The sequence below is a fragment of the Parasteatoda tepidariorum genome, chromosome 4, assembly GCF_982258835.1.
Source record: "Parasteatoda tepidariorum strain Cologne lab strain chromosome 4, Ptep-v5.0, whole genome shotgun sequence".
NCBI classification, from domain to species: domain Eukaryota; kingdom Metazoa; phylum Arthropoda; class Arachnida; order Araneae; family Theridiidae; genus Parasteatoda; species Parasteatoda tepidariorum.
The window spans coordinates 75551035-75567510 of NC_141758.1; the positions used below are offsets into that span (position 1 = coordinate 75551035).

Here is a 16476-nt window from a genome sequence, read left to right on the forward strand (position 1 = left end):
TTAATGCTTACTCAGTTCTTAACGAATTCATCCTTTTAAACCTTGACACATTACTATGCAAGTCTAGCGAGTCCTTGGTTCAAAAACGGTTTTTAAACAATCAACTGTTAATTGAATCTTTGTGTCCCGAGTGTAAGAACAAAGGCGTTTGTCCTTACTTATCTAGGTCATAAAAAATTACAAACCTGCGTCAACAAGGTAGGTCGCTGCAATGGAGTCACAATAAAGTTTTCATTAGGATTAATATTTACTTCGTCTTAAAAATCTATGTTCGTACTATACAATGCAATTGTTTTTCCATGTAACGTCATAGGTGAACTGTTTTTCTTCGTCTTAAGCGAAAATCTATGCTAAGTGTTTCCATCTTAACGAATTACGACTGCTGTTTATAAATTAACCATAGACCTTGTTAAATTAAATAAGTTAATTATATTCCTTCATCGTTTAGTCCCATTTCATTTATTTCATCAACTTCTTGTGATCATGTGAGTTAATGCAATAAATTATTTTAATGTTTTGTTGATTCATTTTCGAGATAACTTTTTCATGCTCATTTATGTCCATTTTAGGTCTCTTTCAATTGCATGGTTACAAGGTCCAAAGCTGTAGTTATCAAGGAAAGAAAAATACATTTGAAGCAGTACCACCGGAACCCAGACTGAAGCATCTTTATTTTCTAGCAGATTCAGAAACTGATAAGAAAAGGTAACGCATTTCATGATTTTTAATAACCTAATTTTCTTATATATACAGCGGAAAATGTACATCAATGAGGCTGTTTATGCATACGTGAAGTTAATAAGTTTATATTCATAAAGAAGAGTTTTATTCTACATCATTTACGAACAAAAAGTTTAAGCGACAGTTGGAGGTGTAACTTTTAGAACATAACTCATTTAAAAACGTATAAAAATTCGACTAATTGTTTCCAAGCTTGGGATTTCTTATTTACTTGAAGCTGGATCCATTATTTTTAAGACGAATCAGAGTCCAGTTTCCTCCTCTTAAATATTAATTAGTGATCCTTCACTTATGTGCAGTTTTGGCAAAGACTACATAAATACATATTAAGGGTGGTAATTACAAGACTTGCAAAGCTCAATGCATGTATAACTATATGTAACTATATGTACATAACTATATGTATATGTAACTATATGTATATATAACTATATGTATATATAACTATATGTATATATAACTATATATATATATGTAACTATATGTATATATTACTATATGTATATAACTAAATCTAAAAACTATATTGCTTTATCTCCCTAAATATGATGTTAAACAACCCAAAAAATTGTGCAAGGGCACTCTTCCGGGTTAACCAAGTCGAGCTTTCGATTTAAAAGATGTAATTTAAATCGAAACACTTCATATTTAATAAACTTATACCAAACTTTTGCGCTTTTTCTTTGTACCAGAATTATTTTCAATTCCGAAATGTTGGCGCTCTTTGAATATCAAGAAACGCCAAATAGAATAGTTTGTTTAGAATCTGGAATAAGCTAGCTAGAGTTATTTGTCATTTTCGACGCTGATTTTTATAAACAGAAACAAAATTTCGCCGTTAAATAATTTTGTATATTTTTATATGTGTAATAAGGATAATTATACTTCAATTTTTAAATCTCTTAGAAATGTATTAATTGATTTTTTAACGTATAATTTCTATCCACTTTGTTAAGCCTGGTTTGGATTTATCCTGTGCAACGCACATGTTTATTTACGAACTAATTTAATTTTAAAAATTGGTGTTTACATGCATTTTCAATTAATGATTCTTACCTTATATTGTATTGTAAAAATAATTTTACTGACTCTAAGGTATATTTTACCCTACTGTAATTATAAATGTGAATGTTATTGAATAACAAAAATGGTGGCGGCTACTTCACACCAAGTAGTGTAAAAGAACATAGGTATAATGAAACATTAGATCCATGAGTTACATATGGTGCTTAACTACACCACTTTAGTGTAAATTGGTTACCACCATTTTTGGTGTTCAGATACATTATTATTTTTTTACAGTTCACAATTGGGTCATTTAATGATATGCTTTTTAATTATCTTTGTATTCTTCATCGTAGCCTTTCACTTTTCAAGACCAATGTAATTATTTTATTTCTCAATATTTTTTATCTTGTTTTTCAGGTGGTTAGCCGCACTAGAATATTCAATTGATAGATGGATTAAAATTGGATAACGATGGTGATCCTAGCTCCATCAATATCAATAATGTGTAAAAAAAAATTATTTAAAACACGTGGTCCAATATATGCTCAGTTAAGAGATGAGAGTTATGTAAAATGATCATTGTATATGCCATTTGTGGATGTCAATGAAGTTTTGTACAATGCGAATACTGTTGTAAGAGATAATCATATTGTTGAAGTTATCAACAAACCATGATGAAATGCATTTTCTAACTTCAATCTGTTCGATCGAATTATATTTATGCTTTGCGTAAACAAATGACAGTATTATTACTTGAGTCGAATCAAATCTTCCAGGAAACAAAGAAAAGTTATTATATTATTTTAATAACTTAAAATAAATAAAATAAAATTACATTTCAGTTCCGTTAAATCTACGTTAAATAAATGAAAAGGACTGTAATAAGCCAATTTTTTATCATTATCCATTTTTATAATTTAATGTTTTATTCTAATAGCATCATAGGCAAATCATATTCTTTCCAAATTTTAGTCAGCAATCATCAATGCGTTTTCAAAGTAATTGACATACATCATGCAATTAAATATAATTAACAATTTCTTTCAATGCTAATGAAAAAGAACTTTTTTTTTCATTCTCTAAGATTTTGAATTCCAAAACTGGAATTGTCAGCTTTCACAATACAGAATATTTTTTGATTTAATCTAGGTTTATATTCTATGAATTATAACTAGCTTCTTTTTAATTTATTTTCATACTTAACAAAATTCATATTTAAATTTTATATTATTATTATATTATTTATATTTAAATTTTATATTATTTTAGTATCATTATTAAATATAACCAAATATTATATTTAATAATATTAAAAATTAAATATTATTAAATATTACCAAATATGTATGCTATATTACCAAATATATTTATAATAACTATTGAATGTCATTGATTATGTAAATGGCTTATAGTAGCTAAATGGCTGAATACTTCTTAGTTAAATTTTTATATTACAACTTTATGTTTATTCTTTTACTGCTTCAACTCAAAAATTATCCGGTTTAATTTTTGTGTTATTAGAATAAAATTTATCATTCGATCTGTTATGATATGTTTCCATTTATGAAATGCTTGTTTAATTTCTGTTTGAGCAATAATTTTGTGATAAATTTCTGGAACTTTTCTGAAAATATAAGATGAGAATATTTTAGAACAACTATACTAAATTAACGATCTTGCAATAAATTATATTATAATAATATTTATATTAGAAGACAGAAGTTCATTTTCACTCAGTTGCTTTTCGTAGTTTTGTTTTTCACTTTAAAAAAAAAAAGACAAAAAGTGCTGATTTTGTTTTTGTTTGATTTTGTTTGTTATACAAAGTTTTTTTTTTCGATAACATGACTTAAATTCGTCAAAATTAATGACTATTGATTTTATTATAAAGTGTTTTTAGAGAACTTTCGAAAACATTTTCTTTATATCACGAAAACTAATCAGATTTCCCAGATAATTTTTAAATCTTTATATACCTTTCTTTATATACGATTTCATTTACAAACATTTTTTTGTTTAAACTGACTTCAAAACCGAAGAAGAAAATGTTTGTTAAGTAAGGTGAATGCGTCATGATAAATGCGAGACTTTAGTACGCATTTCACCTAACTTTAAAATTGGCTTATTATACGTAGCAATATTAATGAAAAGATATTAACACATTTACTGTTCATAATTATATCAAAAACTTTTCTTAGTGATAATATGACTTACTTGTGAACAGAGGTCTATATAAGAGTATGTGTAAGCTGTAAACTTGCCAAACATGTGAGACATTTTTTATACTAAATGTGTCTATATGTGCAGTATTCGATGAAATGAAAGTGAATTGTGTCTGTTTATACTATGTTATACTATGTAATTCTAAAATTCTAGCTTTTTTTTTTAATGGACTATGGATTGAAGTTCGTTTCGTTCGTGAATTAAAATATATTTGCTATGAAAGAAAGGAAAATATAGTATCAAGTTTAAGAACATGAAGAGTTTATAAATGTTTTAAAATAAATATAAATACTGCCCAAAATTGTAACAATTGTTGATTTAATAGGGTGTCTTAAGAAATCACAATGTGAGAGAATTTTAAGGACAGATTAAGTTAAATACTATGTACTTGTAAAATAAGAAAAATTCTTATGTTTAATAACATAGGATATTCGGTAAAAGTCACCTTAAAATATATTTGTTAAACTTCACTTCAAGAAAAAAGTTTAAAAAAAATGCAAATTAAGAGTTACATATTACTATGCAAGTGGGAAAAAAACGCTACCAAATAGCAACTGAGGAAAATTGGACTAAAAACATCAGCTTTTTAGAAAAACCTCCAGATTACTTCAGGTTTAAATGTTTCTTATATCGTCTTCCTCATCGGCTATTTGATAAATTTTAATGTTTTTTCGTTTCGGTTTTAATGCTTAAATACGAATTTGCGATCATAATGTTTATACTTTTCTAACTTAAACTTTAACATTAACTAAATTTATTGTAAAATTGTTTACTTATTGTGATCCAAAAATACTCAAAATATCCTATCAATTGAACTTTGGGATTTAATTTCAAGTACTACTATAAAAGAGCTTTGAAGCAGTGTAAGTTTAAGGTAATTCAGAAATTACCAAAAAAGTATAATTGTTAAAAAGTTAAATGATAGAAAAAAATGCTGAGCATTAAAATTACTTAATGTTAATTTAGCAGCATCAAAAGCATATAGTATTTAAACTTCAAGATTTATCAAAATAAATTGATCTATTATAGTAAAAATGCATAGCTTTAAATAGTTTTTTTAATTGAAAATAAAGGAAGATCTGCGTTTTCTTTATAAAAAAAGAGACATTCTATTTCTATGGAAATAATAAAAAATTGCTAAGTATAAAATTTTCTTCATTATGAAAAGAATGGTATATTTCAAAATACTTTGGAAACATTTTTTTCATTATTATATAAGTAATCGAAATTTCTTAGTCAAAGTTAATAGAAAGTAATTAAATTAACGTTAAAAATGTGTGTAATTTTAAACTATTATTTTTACAGAATGCTTTAAACTATGTATTAAATAACTATTATAACTAAATTATTATTTATAATATGTATTTAAAATATATGTTATAAATTTCATTATTAACAGAAATATTTTTTGAATACTATAGCAAATAATAACCTTCTCAAAACACTTTCATTATCAAACTAACTGAGCAGTTTTTGAAAATATTGTAATACTTTCGTAAGGAAAACCTAAACCCAAGTTTTATATTTGGACAAAACAATTCACATTGTGTATAATTATGACACTCTATTTACTATAATTCTTGAACTTTTTGTCGCACAACAAAATGTATTAATTTGACTAAATCATTTATTTATGTTTATGCAAACTTAGTGTGATATTTTTAAACTTTGTTAATACAGGCTGCTGCTTTTTATTTTCTGTTATATGCAGCAGATACTGGCTTATTGTTTATGTTATGACATTTTTATTGTATTAATTATTTAAGTTTATATACATATAATTTTATGTTTGCTCAATATATTTTACTGCTCGGCCGCTCAATATTTATTATAAATTAATTGTTCTATATGTGTAAAAACGCAAAAAGTACACAGAGAAAAAAAATTCTAGTTAAACTTCCATACAGTATGACAGATACATTCTGATAAAGAAAATCATAATTAAGGTATTAAAACTAAAATATATTCATATGATAACGATTTACTGATAATTCTGGTTTTCACAATTATAGTTCTTATTACCAAACATTTAGTAAAAAACACAAAATTGTAAAGTACCTAAATAAATGGTTTTAATGCCATTTTCTAAGTTTATCCCGATAAATTTATCAAATTTTGCCACATTTACTAAATTTCATAATGTATTATGACAATATATTTCATGTTATCTGATTGAAATCATCAAACGTTAAAAAAATATACAAAAATGAAATGACAGTTTATATGTTTCAAGCGCATTGAAAATAGGCGCCCATTTTTATACTTTTTACGCTGATTTATATTTTTTACTTCGATCTCCATTGTAATACTTTTACTACAGAACAACAAAAAACACAGTGGCCTCTCGACCACTGTGTTTTTTTATCTTTTTTTCTATCTCGGATTCTGTAGTTTCTTTAGTTTTTGTTTCTCAACTTTATTTTTCCATAACTAATTATTGGTAATAAATAATAATTAATAATTGATAACTTTAGATGCGGTTTCTTAATTAGATTTGTGTATTTTTTTCAATTAGATTTGTGTATTTTTTTAATTAGATTTGTGTTGTTTTTTTTTGTTTGTTTTTTTACTTTAGATTTATGTTGTTTTTTTTTCATTTTTGTTTTGTTACTTTCACGTCTTTCAAGTCTTGAAAATGAGCACTTGTTTTTGATGCTCTTGAAGCATGTCGACAGTCATTTCATTTTTGTATATTTTTGAAGCGTATGAAGTTTACAGTCAAGTAATAAATAACCGCTTCAGTTTCCTCGGATTATTAAGGATTTCTTGAGATTTCTGGGATTTGGTATTTCTATTTGAGATAAGATTTCTATTTGGGATTGCTTAGGATTTAGAATTTCTTGGGATTATTAACCGTATTTTATGGTTAGTTTAACCGAATTCATTATCAAAACGCTTCCGTAAAAATTAGTTAGATTTTCGATGCTTCTATTGAGCTTGAAACTCGGTAAGTTTAATCATATTCTAGTAGTTTTGACCATACTTTTTTTTCTCTGTTTTTTTCCCCCAGTGAGTGTACATTGAATTTCCTTGTTTGTAATTTAATGCTAAATACTGTCCTCTAATACACAACAACTTTTTTTATAATTCCAGCAGACCTATATGTTTTTATTGTTATTTTAGTTTACCTAATTTTACGATTTTGACTATTTGTGCTTTATTTAAAATAGACAATAACTTGGCAATTGAATTTACGGCATCTAGCCTGAAAAAACCTATATTTGTTTCAAAAGTACTTTTAAAATAAATTTTGTAATAAATGTAAACCAGAAAATTAGATTATTGCTTAATATAAAAAGCTTCGAATGTGATTTTGTAACTTGAATTTCATGTAAAAATATAATTTTTGCCTTTTTGAACTTAATTTAACATTTTACCAAACATTAACTATTTTAAACCTAAGACAATATTGTTGAATAAAAAAAATAACGAAACTTTTTTTCAAATCTACAAGAATATGTTTTTGCAAATCAGATGGCTAAAAGAGTGAATTATCTTTGTACAAATTCAAGCGTTCAAAGTTATCACATAACAAATTCTTTACTAGAAATTTTAGATTAGATGAAAAATGTACATAAATATCATCTACAGTATTATGGATTTCAGAGCTTCTATAAATAGAAAAGATATATTTAAATATAATTTAAATCTCCTATAAAAAAAATAGACCATTAATTCATAGATTTAGACTTTCAGTGTTGTTATTCTTCATTAAATATATAAATTGGTTCCTAAAATTGCTTTGAACATTTATCTAAATAGTTAGATAATTCTCTTTGCTCTACTTCTGTTATTATTATTTAAAATAAATATTTTAAAATGAAGTTTTATTTTTTGCATAAAAAGTACTTGAAGTGTCACTCAAGAAGTTTTATGGAGTATATAGAGCTAATGAAATAAAGTTGGGGAAAAAATATTAAATTTTTAAGTAAAAACGTTTTAATTGTTTAAGTAGTAACGTATTTTTTGTTTAGTTTAGTTGGTTTTTAAATTGTTTAAAGCAGCAATTTTTCCCTCCCCAAAAAAAGGAAATTTCTATTTCGAAACTGCAAGGGAAAAAATGGATTTTACGGTAAAAAGTACTGACACTCTAAATGCCGTTACTCTTTACAGGAGTTTTTACAGTACATTCCGTGTCAGAAAAGGTAATGAAACGAAAATATTTTAAAAAGTTGCAAAGTAATATTTAAGCAAAAAAAAGCTAAAGTTCTTTCTAAGTTTGATGAATCACTATTGAGGCAGGCGTCGAGTAACACATCAAAACCTATTTGATTGCCTGTTGAGATAATATGGTAATATAATGATCATCTTTTAACTCTTCGTTGTTTCCACCAGCAATCAAGCAGGTATTTATGGTTTGCACAATAGTAAGTAGCTTGTAAGATTTCGATAATCTGTTTCTTCTTTTTTTTTTCAAGTAGCCAAGAGGGTGTAAATAGGGGATTTCGACAAAAATTTCGATTTATTTTTTATTGTCTATATTTGAACTTTTGTTCAATAGTTTTCTGAATCTCTTTAAATTAGGAATGAGTATTATGATTCCTTATTATTTTATTCATATAAAATAAATTGTTTCAGTATTTTTCGTCGATTATATACTTTAAATTCATTTTCGGAAGAAAGTTAATTTTGAGAAAAATCTCTTTACACGAACACTTACAAAAAAAAATTATTCTAATTTATTGACGCTTCTTATGTATATAATACATAATGTTAGCTATGTTTTGAACTAAAAGCTAAAGTCTAAGTGTGAATTTATTATTTTAATCATGTTTTACGTAAGAATGTTTAGAATTTTTCTGTAAAAAAAAAATCAATAGTAAACAATATATTTAGTTCTATTTCATAGCATATTTGGGTTATTTTAAAAAATTTTGTTCGAAGCACAAATAAGCTTATTATTGATCTAGAAAAAAATTATTTTGATATTTATGCATTGCATCTAGATTTGTTAGAATGATATAAAAATTTTTAACTATTGTGCTCAAATTTACCTTTAATTTGGAAAAAATATTTCATCTTTCTAGGACCCCACCCCTACTTCCCAAAAATAAAATTGAAATTTTAATTAAAAACAATTTTAAAAAAAATTGAGCCAAACCCAGTCAGATACCTTAAATATTGCTTTGCAACTTCCAAAATGCATACTTTGAGTCTTTCTTTTGAACAAGGATTTCAGGAATGTATAACTTAGACAGCCGTGTGGGAGACCCTGCATACTTTATTTTCCGTCACGTGGTTTTCATGAGAAATATATAAAAATCACTTATCAAATTATGTTAATAAGTATTTTAAAACTAATACTCTAACAACTTCATTTAAAAATGTAAAATGAGTATTTTAAAGTGTGAAAAATAGGGCAATTAAATTTCTGTACAGACAGTTTAGGTCTTTTCTTCAGAATCATTTTAATAGCTTTCAGTTTAAAAAAATATTATATTTTGATTATGATTAGCATGAATATTTTTATTAAAAGAAATATATGGAAAAACACTGATCAGGAAATAATATTGAGGTTTTTAAAACTCGAAAAATGTTTATTTTATTCGATAATGAATAAAAAAAATGGCGACAAAATAAATAATATTAACGATTTTTAAGAAGAAAATTATTCTATCTTGCGTCATTTTATCTTTTGTATTTTTAAGGTGAAAAATCGATGAGTTTTTCATTATTTTTCTTTGAAAATTATTTTAAAATTCTTACCAAAAGCAACAAAACGTATCAACTTATATAAAATTGGTATTGTATTGACCAGTCCGGGCATTCGCATTAGCAGCGCCCCCTAATGTCACATGTTTGTTTCCTAACTCCAAAATATATTAATATAAAACCTTTTCAGCTCAATGAGCGAGTGACACTTCGGGTACAATCCTTATTATTCTCATTTCTCCAATACATAGCTCATACTGTATTCTACCGGTATTTGATGAATGCATTAGTTATTCTGGTTAGTATTCCATGAAATATTTTTAGAAAAAATAAGAATATTTAAATTTTTATAAACGAACTAAGTTAACAATAACTTAAGCTATTGTTTTAAAATGCTTTATTGTTCTTGCTATCTAATATTTCAAATACACCCACCGATTTAGGTCAGACATTTTTAACTTCTTTAATTCCGAATAAGTGAAATTTATCTAAAAACTTAACTGAAATAGGTATGATATTGGGATAAAAAGATCGTTATTTGGATAGGAGTGCACGTTTTTCCATTCACATTTCATCTTATTATGGAAAACTTACTTTAGTATTTGACATAAGAGGCCTTAGACCTGAAAATTTAAGTTTTCAGTTAGTAGCCAGTAGCCGATGGAATCTAGTAACCTGCTAGCCACTTTTTCTAATGAGTCGGTGACCGATATCAATAGGGCCTTTTCCTTTAACTTTTGCTTGGATAAAATTATATTTTTTAAAAAAATTCATATTATAAACAATCTACAACTATAAAAAGTTAATTACTCAATAAAAAATAATATAAATATCGGATAAAATTTAGCTTATCATGCTGACTTTAAAGAACTTTATTTAGACATATTTGAGGGGGCAAAATACATTTTATCTATACATTACAACTTTGAATTATTTGATTTTTTAAGGAACTCTCCTTCCACATGAATCTTTACAAATATTTTAAACTTTGTTAGGGCTCTCAACTTATAAGGAAAAGTGAAAAAAATAAACGAAATTGCAAAAAGTTTTCTTTGATACTAGAGATAGTATATCATAATATTCTATTTCAAAGTTTGTTGCTTTTGAATAGAATATTATGATACACTATTTAACAAAAAATTTCGTTTTAGGCAAAGTTGTAAAGCTAAAAGAATAGAATATCCAAACAGACTTTTTTTTAAATCAAGCTTTTCTTGAACTGATTTATTGATTTCTTACTTTTATTCAGAATTCATAAACTTCAAAGTACAAATGCATATTATAGTTATAAAATTTTATTTTGAATAGTCAAGAAAGCTGTCCCAAAGCCTAAAAAAATATTATCAGTCTCCAAAAATTTAGAATTAAAATAAATTTGTAGAATTGTAATTTTACCACTTACTTAGAAAATCTATGCCTCTGCTTTAAAACCTTAAATGAGAACAAGTTATAAGTTAATATTTGAAAAGTTTTTTTTTTTCCATTGGTTCAAAATTCTATTTAATATTGTTTTACAAAGCCACCTTGCGATCGAACTCAACTACTAATAGGATGAAAACAGGGAGTTAAAACTTTAAATTTGCTTTTGATTTTCTTTTATTCAATTTTTGCAAATAAACTGATTACGGTTATTTACTCTATTTGACAATATCTTTCGAAATATGTAAAATACAATATAAAATCGTCACCCAATCACAATTTGAGATATAAGTCATGTGGTGCAAATTATAGCAATACGATTCTGCGATCACCATTTTTCGAAAGAAAATTTAATATTTTACATTTGTTTGCTTCAAGACTTTTGATAAATATCTTTATTTTTGCTCTATTTTATCAATTTTTTATGAATTGTTTATTTTTTTTTTTCATCAATATTCTGGCAAAAAATTTCATCATCAAATCGGTTTTCGTTTGTTTAAACGACAACAAAATTAAAATTTAATGATTATTTACTCAAAGACTCAAATCACATAATTTTGCTACTATACATTTTTGAGAAAAAATCTATTAAGTTCTCAAAATTATCAAGCACTTTTTCGCCTAATCAACTAAACTGATCCCTTTATTTAAAATCTTTTTCATGAGGTATGCATTTGATTGTATAGTGTTATTTAATTACATTCTATCATTAAGAGCAACAAAAAAAATGGAGAGAAAGCGCAAATTAGAAATTTAACTTAAAATCCAAGATGGCGTAGGAAGAGGTCCAAATTATGGTAATTTTTAATATTCTGTGCTTGGTTTAATTTGAAGGTTACAGGTTAATTATACTTATTAAAATATTTTCATATTTTCATTTACCTAATTGTCAAAAAGATGCTGGGCCTAGTTTAAAACAAGTAACTGCATTGCATAATTAGTTAAAACGTGCATGGAATTTTATCATTTTCTTAAAGTTTAGACTCGAAATTACGCCTTAGAGGGGTTTGATATCTATAACTTTCTTACTAAAACTAATAGAGTAAATAAAAGCAAAAAGCTCTGATTTAATTCATTTGCTAAACAATTTATGTGGGTTATATTTATAAAACTCATGGACTTATTTAATGTGCAGAATTTCTAACTCTTTAAGTTGAAAGCTATTGATTTATCTCAGTAATGCTTTTTTTATTATTTTATTTTTGTTTATCTTTTTCCTAATTAAGCAATTTTTAGAGAAATGATTGTAATTTTATCTAGTCATTATAAATACGTAAATTTTGTGCCATGCAGCAACAGTATTAAAGCAACAACAAAATCCCATTTTATTTCAGCACGTATTGCAGTATTATTATTTATGTGCCAAATGACAATAGCACTGAATACATACAAAATTTATACAAAGAAGTTCCAAATATTCAAGATTTTAAATTTCAATACCCTTTTTACTGTAAAGCATTTTGCTTGACATTATGTACAAGCAAATTCGCTACGTTATCTTTCCAATTGTTATATGAAAATAAAAGAATAAAGTCATTTTCACATTTTTTTGAAATAATTGTCTTTCTTTTGTTTTATTGTCATGGCTTTTGACATGAAGCTAATTTTGTGATGAGGAGAAAGTGAAACACATCCAAATTAAAATCGTTGCCGTCAATAAAGAGATTGAAAAGTTCAATTGCTTTAAGCACAAGATAGCTAAAATATCTCCCCTCTTATTTTTTAGTATAACTATACGATTTACTATTCAATGAAATATTTTCGTGATGAGCTTTGCTTATCATTAAAAAAATTATATCGCATTGTATGACTAGTATTTTTTTTTCTTTAAATGAAAATTCATAGGAAATATGCTTTTAGAAAATTAAGAATCTAATTGGTGCAATAGAAGACGCGTGTTATTTTTTCTTTAGTAACGTAATAGAGATAACTGCTTACAAATCTTGTAGCTCAAACATAAAGAGTTGCTTCACTCTTGTTTAACATCAAAAAAGGCATTTTCCACACCTTTTTTCCTCATCCAGGAAAAAGCAAAAATTGTATCTTTCATAATTGTGAAAAAATCGCATCCGATAGGAATGGTCCTTAAAGCCAGAAATGGGCATTGGTCATTAAGAATAATGAATAATCATTCAAACTCTTCCTGAATAATTAATAAAGATTTATTCATTAGTCAGAAATATTTTGAATAAAGAATAAATCATTCATTATTCTCAATCATTATTCATTAGACAAGAATAAATAAATAATTTCATTGCTCAGCAGAAATGGGCACGGAATACTCTTATTAATCACCATTGTGACAGCTACAAATAAAAAGTACATGTTAATAAACTACTTATAATCATTTTTATAAGTTACACAAGAAACGATTTCAGACAAAAAGTGATTACGATTACCTGTAATCACAACAAGATGCGATAGCTTTTTACAAATGGCCCAAATCTCTTATTTTAAGCAATCAACGTTATCAATATGTACAATTATAAGCAGTTATTTTTACCAGCAATTGTGATTTAACGAATACAAGTAATCTCGAATAAGAATAATTGTAAAAATAGTTACTGCACGAATACATAAATATGTTGTACATGCATACACACTTTGCTACGCTGCATGTTTATGCGCACATGTATACAAGCGAAATCTGTATATGAATGCTTGCATGAATAAGCAAAAAAAGTTTAATGTTTACAAATATAGTTATCACATAGTATAATCGGACTTACGTGCATTGTATCTAAAAGTGCAAGCACATTGTATAATTATGTGTACGTCTCTATACATAAGTAGTACATACAATGTATGTCTGTATGCACATATGCATGCAATTTATCAAGCATTATTTAAGCAAACGTACGTATGTATGTACAGATTCACATACAATGTACTTATATACATAATGTACGTATACACACAAAATGCATATGTGTGCATGTAAAAATATGCGCACGCACGTACATATACATGCATATATGTACGTACTTACGTATGTGTACATGCAAAACACGTACAAATGTATAGATACAATACGTATGTTCACACAATGTACTTACGTATGCACTATGTAATAGCAATGTATATACCTTAGTTGACTCATACAACGTATCTCCATATATCAGAAAAATTAGTCATGACTAATGAATTTATTCATCAATCATTATTCAAAAATTTGCATAAATTTGCATAATGAATTATGAAAAATGACTGAATCTGCATATGAATAATCATTCAGAATGAATTCATTCTGACTAAATTTACTCGTGAATAAAATTTCCGTAAATTATGCCCATCACTGCATCATTCTTCAAAATGGTATTAAATTCATAACTATGAGTGTTTTTTTGGGCCTGAAATTCACCCACCCGGGAAAGTAGATTAATTATTAAATCAATATGGTTATCTTCCTTTCTTGGTATCACATATAGTCTTTCATGTGGTCTTCACGTAGGTACTCCGGTCAGTGGCCCCCATCCCCCCTAAGCTCTTGGGCGCATTCTTGGGCAAATTCTAAATCCCCCCCCCCCCAAAACTATTCGTTTTATTTAGTGTAAAAATCCCCCCCAAGCTTTAAGAGGGCGCATCGTGCGCCCACCTTCACCCCTGGTGGGGGCCCCTGACTCCGGTGCAGTCAGAAAAGGCGTTGTTGTTGCTGTTGTCGTGTCTATGCTAGTGCGAAGATTAGAGTCCTCCAAAAGTCTTGATAACAAGATTTGCAAGTTCTGGAGCCCGATGGCCATGGAGAATTTCGATGGGAGGTGCTCCAAGTTGAAAGAGGGAGCCGATAATGGCCTGGCAATCAAAAACATGGTCTGGAGTTAGTTGCAAATGAGGACAGTACTTGCAGATGGGATAGAATTTTATATTAGTGCGTGAGATCTTCAAGCCCTTGAAATGTCTAGTACGTAGCTTAGCTATTGTAGAAGAGAGGTTTCTTGGGCAGTTTAGATCGGGGATAGTTGCCTTGCTAAAATGCTGGTTGTGTATCCTTCGTCTGGCGACAGCATTCGCATCTGCACAGGTGACAGCTCGAGGTTGATCTTCGTCGCGTGCTTCCTTTAAGGCGTTACTCACTCCACTGATATAGATCGAGGGATCACGAGTTCGATCCTAGAAGCTGAGTAAACATACGGCGCATACGGAGCGAGAAACTTTCGTTGGTTTTGGCATGGAAAATAAAAAAGAGGAATTCCAGCTCTGGCGTTGCCTACGGTTTATATAACGGGGCATTCCTACAACAGTTTCTAAAACATAAGTTCCTAAGAATACAGAGAGGTGGGATAGCCTGACTGTAGGACATTGGGCCCAGGTCCGAGAAGTCGTAAGTTCGATCCCAGCCTGCCGAAGGCTCCCCATGAACAAGATGGTGACTGGTGCACGCTAAATATGCTGGGGTCACAAAGTCCTCCAAGGTCCCATTAGAAATCAATACATATGGGGGTACTGGATAGGTGATTGATCGTGCTCTAAATTAGGTCTAAATTACGATGATCTGTGGATGGATGGATGGTGTGTAAATCGTCCTCCCTGCAAAACGATATGTGAAGTATGTCTGTTGTCTCCGGATCTTCTTCAGAGATGTTTCCCAGACCATCGCCAATAACCCATTTCACAGCTCTAGTGCTACATAATGAATGTACCTACCTATCTAGAAAACAGGCTAGGTGCTTAGTCATAGTTGGATGGTACGTGTGGACATCCTGCAGCGCTCCGGCGGTGTAGTCTGTAAAAGCGTCGCTCACTGTGAAGAGATAACCGAAACCAAGTATCACTGGCTGCGGTCAGTGAATGGGTGGATGTCCACTTTGATCAGCCTGCGAAGGGACCGATAGTACATGGTAGAGGCGCTCGTGCGCTCCTGCGCTGTTGCTCAGTCTCGTCTCAAACACACACACAACGTCGGCAAGCATACACTCGACTGCTAAAGGCAACACAGGAGCGACCACGTCTGTGAAGTTAATACACCTCTCACATTCAGCACTCAAAAAATCCGGTGACTCTCTCCCGGTCTATCACAAGTACTGCAACTAGTGAGATCTGTTCATCGAATTATATCTCTGATAAAATTCTGGTGGGGGAGTACTGTGGCGTAACTACCACTACAAATATTAAACATCATTCACTAGTATATAACGCATGCTAACTTGATTCTATCACGAGGTACCTTTTGATAGATGACGGTTGGCATGGTCGATAACTCCGCCCCCCACATTGGTGACCCGGACGCGATGCTTTCCAAAAATGTAAAAATTATTTAATTTCAGCAACTAATTTGCAATATCCCTCAGCATCTAAACCATTATCACTCTACGTTGAAGCATCGACAACAGGTATAGGAGCAGTTTTACAACAGAAAGATCAAAAATCATGGAGACCACTTTCATATTTTTCTAAAAAAACTCTCACCAGCCCAAACCAGATACAGCACTTACG

General features: G+C 28.6%; 1 protein-coding gene across 2 annotated transcripts in view; it reads left to right on the top strand.

Moving 5' to 3' along the window:
• The window catches only part of LOC107444278 (uncharacterized), a 684996-nt gene extending 682675 nt beyond the window's left edge, over positions 1-2321 (top strand). For both annotated transcript variants that reach the window (XM_071182438.2, XM_071182439.2), the window contains 2 exons: positions 570-705; positions 2167-2321. In XM_071182438.2, coding sequence (XP_071038539.2) covers positions 570-705; positions 2167-2218 — 188 coding nt within the window. In that variant the 3' untranslated portion in view covers positions 2219-2321. The remainder of the gene's footprint in view (positions 1-569; positions 706-2166) is intronic.
• Positions 2322-16476: the final 14155 nt, after the last annotated feature.